The 9,907-nt window shown below is 44.0% G+C and overlaps 1 protein-coding gene across 14 annotated transcripts in view; it reads right to left on the reverse strand.

Moving 5' to 3' along the window:
* The window catches only part of POMT2 (protein O-mannosyltransferase 2), a 38,752-nt gene extending 28,850 nt beyond the window's left edge, over positions 1-9,902 (reverse strand). For 13 of the 14 annotated variants that reach the window (XR_008733237.1, XR_008733238.1, XR_008733236.1 and 10 more), the window contains exons 1-8: positions 9,658-9,902; positions 8,922-9,006; positions 8,017-8,121; positions 6,735-6,843; positions 6,079-6,187; positions 4,236-4,395; positions 1,585-1,691; positions 570-652 (exon numbers count right to left, since the gene is read on the reverse strand). Coding sequence is in view for 1 of the 14 variants with exons in the window: in XM_055716639.1 (XP_055572614.1) it covers positions 570-652; positions 1,585-1,691; positions 4,236-4,395; positions 6,079-6,187; positions 6,735-6,843; positions 8,017-8,121; positions 8,922-9,006; positions 9,658-9,902 (1,003 nt within the window). In the remaining 13 variants the exon portion in view is untranslated. Of the gene's footprint in view, positions 1-569; positions 653-1,584; positions 1,692-4,235; positions 4,396-6,078; positions 6,188-6,734; positions 6,844-8,016; positions 8,122-8,921; positions 9,007-9,038; positions 9,381-9,657 lie in introns of those variants that run through there. The other variant, XR_008733240.1, reaches the window with a different exon arrangement.
* Between the last annotated feature and the right edge of the window lie 5 nt (positions 9,903-9,907).

The raw sequence follows: 9,907 nt of genomic DNA on the forward strand, positions 1-9,907 counted from the left end.
GAGCTCTGGAGCAGGGCACAGCCAAAGAAAAGCTGAACTAATCAGAAAGCTGTATCATATTAAAGGCTCAACAGTCCCTAGCCAGCTGAGGATTAGGGAACAGCCATAGAGCCATCTTCCCCCTAAATTCACATGCATGCTGAATACAACATAGCTGAACCAGGGGTATGCTGTGTCACAAAGGAGTTGATAGTTTTCATTTACACATATTTTGGAAATAAACCCCACATCTGAACACCTAAGGTGAACAGGACAAATTTGTCTCAGGCAACATAAAAGCCAAAAAATAAGAAGATGCATGCACACAAAACTGTCAAATTCCTCAAAATGGCACACTTCCCTCTAGAAGGAATACAATGAAACAGCTAGTGATGGCACACTAAACAGTGTTATTTTCATCCTTTTTCTTTTCTGTTGATAACATAAAACTGCAGAGAGGAACAACATGGATCTGACCATGACAGTATAACCTGCGCTGTCCTGCACTGAATCATAAGAGATGCTATTTTTATTTAAACCCTTATGCACACTGACAACACTCAGAGCGGTTTATTCCTTTGGATACTTACGCTCTGGAACAGAGACATTATGAAGATTGTTCCCAATCAGCTGGGACTGAAATGCTGAGCTGAAGAAACCATCCCCAGGACCACTATAAAAAGAGAGCAAAGAACGTGACAATTCAAGGTCTGGCAAAACAGGCATACAAAGCCCTGTCACGCATTACCAAATTGTGTTTACAGAAGGAAAACGATAAAACCAGACATGGCATCAGGAGAAAAATGACTTTCCCTTAGGTGCACACAACTCTAAGTTGTGAATCATAGCAGACAGAAAGAGTCTTGCAGAAAATTGTCCAGACCTGCAAGGCCTTGAGGTCACACTGGCACTGGACAAAGCACCATCGACCATCTTTGGAGGTGTTCTTACGACAAACTGACCCACTGTCAGGTTAGATCTAAGAAAGACTCTCTCTGTGGCTTCTTAAGCCTCATTTCTGCTCAGAGATTAGTGGTAAGACCAGCTGACAAACTGAAAAATAACAGATTTAATTTTATATTCCTTTTTTATGGTGAAATGCTTATTCACCTCATCTCTTAATGCTGCCATATTACTTGGACGAACATTACTTGGCCATTTTACTAGCTGTTGTGTTCCTTCCGCGTAAAAAGCACTCCTTGGATGAAGGCATTCAGGGAAGAGTCCTCCCTTTGGGTACACTCAGACTTACTTTTTTAGTCACAGCCAAAGCAATTACTTTTTTTTTTTCCAAATTTCAAAACTAAAAAGAATGGAGTTGAGACACTTTCAAGGTCCAGGCAGAGAGGAGGAAAAAACAAGACAGAGTTTGGTTGGGATACTTGCTTGGCATTTCATAAAATCTCAAGTTCAAATTCAGTTTCATTGCCAGTTTGGCCAGAGCCTTTCTGTAAGAATAATGCAGGAGTCTGGGAAGGGAATTAAACAAAGACACAGCTTGTGGCTGTGCTTCTGACACTGAAAATGGAGAAATCCATAATCAATAGCTTTTAATTCAAAGCAAAGACAAGTGATTCTTCTTCTGGAGAAAACATTGTGAAATACCTTTTATTTAATACTGTAAAATGAACAGCAAACATAGCCGTGTAGAGGGCAAGCGGGAGCAGGATGAGGCAGAGTACACGAGCCAGTAAATGCTTCCCAAACATGACCTGTAACAAACACAACCTGGATCAAACAGTGCAGCTGCGGGAACAACTCTGCTCCTTACTTCACAGGATTTTGAGCAGCAGTCCTATAGTTGGAGCTTGCCGTGCAAGCAAGCTCAGCAGGCTGCAGAATTATCTTAAAAAGGCCTAAAGAGAGGTAAAAGCTTAGGCAGACCTTGCTGTGCACCTCCAAAAGCTGGAGCTGTGATACCCTGAAATGTCAGAGTCTTGGGAGGAAGACAATAACAGGTAACAGGAGAGTTTGACCTTCCAAAGCACCGAGCATCCCTAACTTTGGCAAAGGTGGCGAGGCAGCTCCCACTGACAATACTTTGAAAACAAGGACCTTAACTTGTTTACCCGAGTGGTACAGATTTTGATACAAAAAAAAAAAAAAAAAAATCACAGCAAGGACATGGCTTCCAGAACATTACATGTCAAAGCTAAGCATAAGGGAAAACAGAAATTTGTTCTGCCAACAAGTCTCCCAATGCAAATGTGAATGCAACCACGACTTCTTGGGGACCAGGTATGCTTCCTTCACAGAAGCCAGCTCACTTAGCAAGGATGTTCTCACACTGCAACTTCTGTGGCTGCTCAGCCAGAAGTTACAGAGAAGTCAGCAACAAAACCTGTGAGTGTTTCAGCTGCCTTTTATTTAAGCCACTTGGAAAGGGGCTTTGTACACAAATGCCCAAGAATCAATCACATATTCACATCCAACTGACACTGCTAGTAGTACAGTAAATAATGTAAAATACAGCATGGGTAATAAATAGCTGTGGGCAAAGAAAACATAGCAAAAACTGCTAAATGTCCGCATCTAACTTCAGAGTGGATGAAGGCAGATGTACTTGCTATCCTCCATATTATTTTTACATGGTACCTATCACAAAATGATTAAGCTAATCATTCTTCCTCCTTTAATACCAGATCCAAAGATTTCCAAAGTAATGGAAAAAGAGTGGAACACATTACAAAACTAAGAACTTACTGAAGTCAACAAAGGAAACAGTTACTCAGCTCAAGTACTTCAACAGAACACTTAATAACCACCGGGCACTTGGAAAAATGCTGATTGATGGTACATAACCAAATTTATGCAGTGGAGAGGCACACAAATTAACCTCAAGTTCCCTGCTCAAAATGACCACGCCATGCTTCAATCTTTGTGAAAAGGTTTTCTTTAACTACAGACCTCAATGCAAATTCAAAAAAGAAAATGCACATAAAGGACAGCATTGAGCAAACCAGAACAGCAGACCAAGATAAGCTGAGAATTATAGGAATCAAATTAGTCCCCCAAACATTGCATGTAAATAATCATGAGTAGTTTCCTAACAAATGCAGAGATAAGTTATTCGGGCTTTCAGGGGTTTAATCCTCACTTTTTTTTTTTTTTTTATTTCTCTCCTCAAGGACCAAGGTTGCCAAATAGTTATTCAGAAAGCATCTACCTTCTGGAGTAAATTTCTTTACATATTCTAAAACTCAGGGGCTTGTTGCCTTTGCTGCCAGCAGCTCAAATGAAATCACTGTGCAGTCGTCTGCTGGCAGAAAGCTTAGACATGATGGATTTGTTCCATTTCAAATGCAATTAACTGACTTTGCTCAAGAACTGCTTCTCTGGAGCTGGAACATTGCACCTTTGCAGCCCATATCGATTCACATTTATCAGAGAAAACAAATCACTGCAGGAATAGAAGAAGTCCCCCCAAATCCCCACTGTTTATGACACAAACAGGACAAAAAAAACAGTACGTGAAAGAAATGAGAGTTTTCAAGCCTCAGAAGAAGCTGAAACAAGAGGAGAACTGAACACATTTTAAAACACGTGCTTGAAGAATCTGTTTTCCTGCTGATTGCAAGACAGCAAATGGTACAACAAAGTATTTCTCCAAATAGCAGATTTCACAGTCCCCAAATATAAAATGTACGCTAGCAAGTCTTCTAAGAACTAAAATGTGTGTGAAATCAAGCAGGCTATAGCTGCCTTCACCCTCAGGACTGGCTCATGATGGACTATAGCATACTACTGCTATGTGGCCTGTGCCCTCTTACTCTCATGAAGCAGCCTGAGCTTGCGCTGCTTATGCAAACTAGGTGCTGCAAGACACAGGCATGGCTGCCAGGCAGCACACACTCCTCTGAGTGTCATCTAACAGTGCTGGACAACATCTTGCTGTTGATCCTGATGATGAACATACAGCCATTCCCAATAAGCATTTTTAGCCTAGATTGAACTAAAATTCATCCAACTGGAAAAGTAATAGTTTCTCTCAAGAACAAGCAACAGCCTTTTTGCTGTGCTCTTATGACATTATATCCCACTAACATGTGTGTGTTTGGGTTTTTTTCGAATGTATGGCAATAGTTTTTCCACTATAAACTTCAGTTTTAATTACCACCATCCACCTCAGATGTCCCTGTTGGCTGCAGGCAGAGTATCACTGTTTGGCTAGTTACGCGGTTGTCAAAGACTAGGATAATTACAAAGCCAACAAAACAAAGAAACCCTTAACGTAAAGTAAAGGTTTTGACACTCACCAGTGACAGGCTGAGGTTCCCCAGCAAGTCCCATAGGTCATAGATTGTGTTCAGGCCAACCAAGAGGACTACAAAAAGGCCAACAAACTTTACGCCCATTGCCCCAGCAAGGTTCACGCCAGTCAGACTCAGCCAGAACCACCAGGAAGCAGAAAATGGCCTGCAGGATGGATAAAGGAGGTCACTAAATAAACGATGGCTACATGAACGGGCATCTGTGATAAGAAAAATAAACAGCAAATTGGTTACCCTGCAAAGTTACATTCCATCTTCTCAGGAGCCCATGAGGAATAGAAAGACAAGTTTTTCATTAATTCTAGAATGATGCAAGGATACTGCCTTCAGATACAGACTTGTGAAGTCTTGATACAGGCTTCAGAAAGGCTCAACACTTAGGCCTGGGCAGCCCTACATGTTCCCCTTTAAGGAAGGGAACAGACACCAGGTATAAGACGAAATACTAGTCTGAGAAAGTCTGACACATGGAAGATCTGAAAATAGAAACAGGACTTTTGCTCCATAAAATGCGAACTTACTTCTCTCAGAAAGCTAAGGATGTGGGGGAGAATAGGGAGGGAAGAGTAGTCACTCCTCCTAAAACAGAAAGGCCATAGTGGAAAACATCTACCCAAAGCACAAACAAAAGCTACAGCAAAAAGCAAACAAATTAAAAACTAAACAATTGAACCACAGAGAAAAGATGACAGCAGAATTTAAAACCCTTTTCCTACTGACTCCTGATGTCTTGACACTTGTATTTTAACTAAACAAAATCTCTGTGACTGCTAAGCAACACAATAGCTACAGCTGGCTTTCAATTTGCATAAAATTAAAGAGTTAAAAAACAGGATTAGCTCTAAGACATGAGAAATAAGTTAAGGTCAAAGCACACAGAGCTGATCAAACCCTGCCCTGTAACTTAGTGCTTGCACTCCCTGGGGTATGTGTTGTAGATGACCGTGGCCTTGGATGGCCTTACATGACACCACAGGCTGCGTTTTAGCCATGTGTGCTGTAGTCATGCTAAGAATTTATATGATCAGTTCTTGAATATTTCATGAAACAAAACCTGCTCATATAACCTTTGTTATATTGCTTTTTGTAAACCTTTATGTCTTTGAATTCCAGGTGCATCGTGGGGAACCTACTCTGTACAGCTGAGCCACAAAGAAGGCTTCCAACATATCCAAATACCTGTAAAACACCACCCTCCTCTAGATGGGTCTATAGCAAATATCCTCAGCAACTTGACTACTTTATTCAGAAATATCCTGGCTATATTTCCCTCAGATTTTTGGTATCAATTCTCTAACACCAACAAACTACACTATTTACCACAGCTAGCAGGATTTTGTAAGTGCTTACAGGATCACAGTCACAGATGAACTGTTTCTCCAGCCCGAAGGCAAAGGGACTGGTTCTAGATAACAAATTAATATTTTTGCCATTAAGGTGCAAAGCCTTGAACAGGTTACAACCATCCTTCACTCCTCCTCCTCTGAACTACAACACCCTACACTAGCTTTCTCTCTTGTCAAGTTTTAAAAAGCTTTAACCTTCATTTTCAAGATTTGCAGTTCCATAAACACTTATTTCTGCTGAAATTTCCTTTCATGCTAAAATAACCTATTAAGTCTCTCTCTCTGTTTACCCCAGCCACACCACCTCTTCCTAACTTCACAAACCCAGATAACTAAAAACTTCTCTCCCCTACGATGAGCCAGTTTCACCTCCAAATTTCCTGAAACAATCTCATCTCAGCCATTCACCAAATGGCAGACATGTTTTAGTACTCTGAAAGTTGAGTACTTAAAATTTAAAAAAATTACCATAGTTATCTTACCTATTCGCACAGCCGTTGCATTTCACCATACTCAGAACAGCTCCCATGAGGAAGAACATGAGAATGGGATCCAGTAGAATATATTGGGACAAAGTAATACATCCTGTATCTGCAAAGATATTTCAGATATTACCTATGAAAAATTAATATGATGGGTATTTTAAATCTCTGTGCCTCAGTATCTGTGTGTCCTCACAAAACTCCAGTTGGGTTAACTCCATTTGCAATGTTAATTTCTCTACTGGGCTCAATTCAACAAGGAACTTTACTCATTTCTTACTGAGAACTCTTCCACAGTAATGCAGTAGGCTGTTAGATACCTCTATAATTCATATGGGAGACATCAATACTTCATTAGTGCACAAAGTCATTCCTGACCATCCACCTTCTAAAAATTCTTAAAATTGAGGTAAAATGTAGTCCAATGCTGTGGTCGTGCAGATAACAGAACTACCTATGAACTAAACAAGGCTGTAAAATTCTCGAGGGGACCACCAATTAAAAAGACTCATATATAGATAAAGCAGAATTACTCTGCCTCTGGGAACCTCTCTCATTAACTCCAAGATCCCCTGGCTAGGTAACACACAATAATCCAGAAATAAAATTCTCTGAACAATTAACCTGCTCAATTTTGCTGTAGCAGGAACACCTACCAAAAATAAGGATGAAAGCTGTGAGTAATGCTGCTGGCAGTGACTTTGACAGTTCCAGCACTGTGAGGTAGGCGAAGGGAACCAGGCAGGAACCAAGGAACGCACAGAACTGCAGAAGATAATGATCATGGGAGAAGTTACAATCCTGCCCCAAGGTGAATATACACTCACACCCTTTCCCTTCCTTCATCTTCCACACCTACCAACAACAGGAGGTGTTGCAGTAGCTGAACTGACTCACTAAGAACATCAGATAAAAGCCAAATGAACAAAGACACTGTTCAGAGGACAGCTGCTTGCTCTGTTCTGTAGAGGCATCAGTTACAACAGTCAGTCATTCTTTTGCTAGACTACATCAGATATTCATTAAAAGATATGTCAAGTAGGTGCACTACACATCCACCATACTCAATTTATTTTAACAAGATATTAGAATATGAAATCTAAGAACAGAACACACCTGTACCTTACATCTTTAGCAGACCAGTATCACCTCCCCTACAGAAACAAGGCTGAGGATAGTTGCAGAAGAAAGAACAGAAATCAAAAGAGAAGCAAGCAGCATCACAGTAGAATGTGTTCTCTTCAATTTCTGGTTTTAATACTTCTCCCTCCTGTGACTCAGAGAAATCTAGAACCATGAATTACTGGAGACCTGGAAACTAAACCAAGAAAATATGCCTTCCCATTTTGTATTCTTCTTTCTAGGCCCTAGCACTTGGCCACTGTTTCTTCTTTTAGCTCGTGTTAATCTGCAGTCAGTGTTATGGCTCTTGGTCTTCCTAAACAGCAGTACAGCCAGGGTTTCAGACAGAATACCACTCTGAACAGTAATTCCCCCCACCTCCATCAGCTTACTCAGCTCAGTGTCACTGGTGGTGGCGGCAAACTGCAGGTGGCAGTGGATAATCCTGGCTTTTTGACATCCTTGGCTCCCCAGTAGAGCAGCCAGGAACAATGAACGGAGCAAGCAGAAGCCCAGGTTCAGCAACATTCCCTTTGCAGAACAGGCAAGGTATCTGTCCCACTCAGAAATGCAGTCCCACTAATTAGCAGCAAAGGTTGCCCTCAAAAATCACTTCACTTTCTTACCTGGCCTCTCACAGCCAGATATTAAAGACTTATTCACAATACAACCACTAATACTTTTCTAAGGTGCTTAAAGACAAGGCACAAGGCTAAACAGACATCTGATCCAAAAAAGATGTTCTTATGACATAACACTCTGTACTGAAAAGCACAAGAGAGCCAACCAGCTTGATACTAGCCTGTAGAACCTTACCCCTCTCATTCCCACGTAGTTGTGCTGCTCATATCTGTCTCCTGGCTTTTGGAAAGGAAATGTGCCATCATATCCACTAAGGTAGCCAGCAAGTCCAATCAGCATCTGAAAAGGTGACAAAATGAGGGAAATTGCATTGGAGGAAGGAGCATCCAAGCCAACAGCAGGTGAGGTTTTTACAGAAGCCAAGTCTGATCCAGAGGATAACCACTTAATCCAGACACATCACCCAAACAAGAGCTTATGTATGTAATTGATATGCATACATACTACCCTTCGTCTAAAGGCAAAATCAGAAGGGATCAGAAGGGACTTTGGCCGCCAGCTGTAAGGATGACTGCAAGCTCAAGAGAAATACCAGGTGTGGGATTTAGCCTAGAGAATTCCGTCTCTATAGATTCTCCCATAGCTCCCTATTCCTATCATTTAAGGAGGCTCAGCCTGAAAGGAAAACAACCTTTCCAAGGCAGGAAGAGTGTATCTTCATCCACACTGCACACTGTTGTTTGAACAAGTTCTTTGATTACAGACTAGTAAGTCAAGGCTTACAGGGTCCTTTGTGGTAGGCATCTCATTTGCACACAAGCTACCAGGAGCTGCTTGGTTCCTTTTAACTGTAGCCTTCTGTTACATATCCCCTTCAAACCACAAAAGAGCCACTTCATTGTTCAATTCAAGCCCTTCAAATACCCACCATGCGACACTGTTTCATTTTCCTACATTCAAAGTATTTTCATAAAGAAAAGATGCAAGCTGAGGCTCTGGATACTTAATGTAAACTACCGTAACACCAACAGTTAGAAAAGGTACTGGTGTTCATCACATCCATCTGCCAGAAGGAAGGGGAAAAGTTTTGTTGGCCCACTTCTTTGGCTTCTAAAACACGTAACAGAAAAGCAGTTTACCTTCCCCAGAGGGGGGTGGACATCAAAGAAGAAGGTCCGATTAATGTAGTAACTGCCCATCTTCCCAAAATGAGTTTCATCCCAACTGGAAAAAAGAAAAAATAACCAACCACCAACCTGCTATAATGCTGAAGACAGTAAAAAAACTCCAGGAAGGTCTTTTTACTCATGTTTTTCATCGTATAGGGGGTTTGTGCCATACATTTGGCACGAGACAATGTGTTACATTCACTGGGAAATTGCAGCGGGTACTTCAGCAATTCTAGGCAGCGCCCTTTTTATAGAGTTTAGCACCCAAAACCTCCAGCCTGCCCCTGTGACGCCAGATTGAGTTAAAAGACGTTAAAGTGTCAGCCTGCAACCCACCGATCTCCCAGGCGGCCCCCCTGAGGCCTGCTCCCCTCTCCGCACGGTGTCCCGAGAGACGCGGGGAGAGCGGGGCCGGGGCTGGCGGCGGGGCCGGGGCTGGCGGCGGGGCCGGGGCTGGCGGCGGGGCCGGGGCTGGCGGCGGGGCCGGGGCTGGCGGCGGGGCCGGGGCTGCCCTGCGGCCCTGGCTCCCGGGGGCCCGTCGCGCCCCCCGCCCGCAATAAACGCGGGTGCCCTCCCGGCCGGGCGCCTGGCAGCGGGGTGGGGGAATGAGGAAGGCCCCCCCCGGCCGCGGGGACGCGCCCCCCACCCACCCCAAGCCAGGGGTTCGGGCCCAGCCCGCCGGAGGGGCCCAGGCCCCGGCCCGTACCAGACGTGCGGCGGCTCCGGCAGGCGGTAGAAGCGGGAAGCGAAGCTGAGGAGGGTGACGAGAGCCAGCGCGGCCGAGCGAGCCGCAGCGGGAGGGGTGGCGGGGCGCGGCGCCGCCGCCGGCAGCCGACGGGACTCCCGGTGCCGCAGCGGTCCGCCGTGCGGGCCCGCCCCGGCCTGGCCGCCCCCCGCCGCCGGCATCCGCGGGGCTCCGCCGCGCGCAGCACCGGGCCGGGCGCGGCGCATCCTGG

This window comes from Falco cherrug, chromosome 7 (genome assembly GCF_023634085.1).
Source record: "Falco cherrug isolate bFalChe1 chromosome 7, bFalChe1.pri, whole genome shotgun sequence".
Lineage (NCBI taxonomy): Eukaryota > Metazoa > Chordata > Aves > Falconiformes > Falconidae > Falco > Falco cherrug.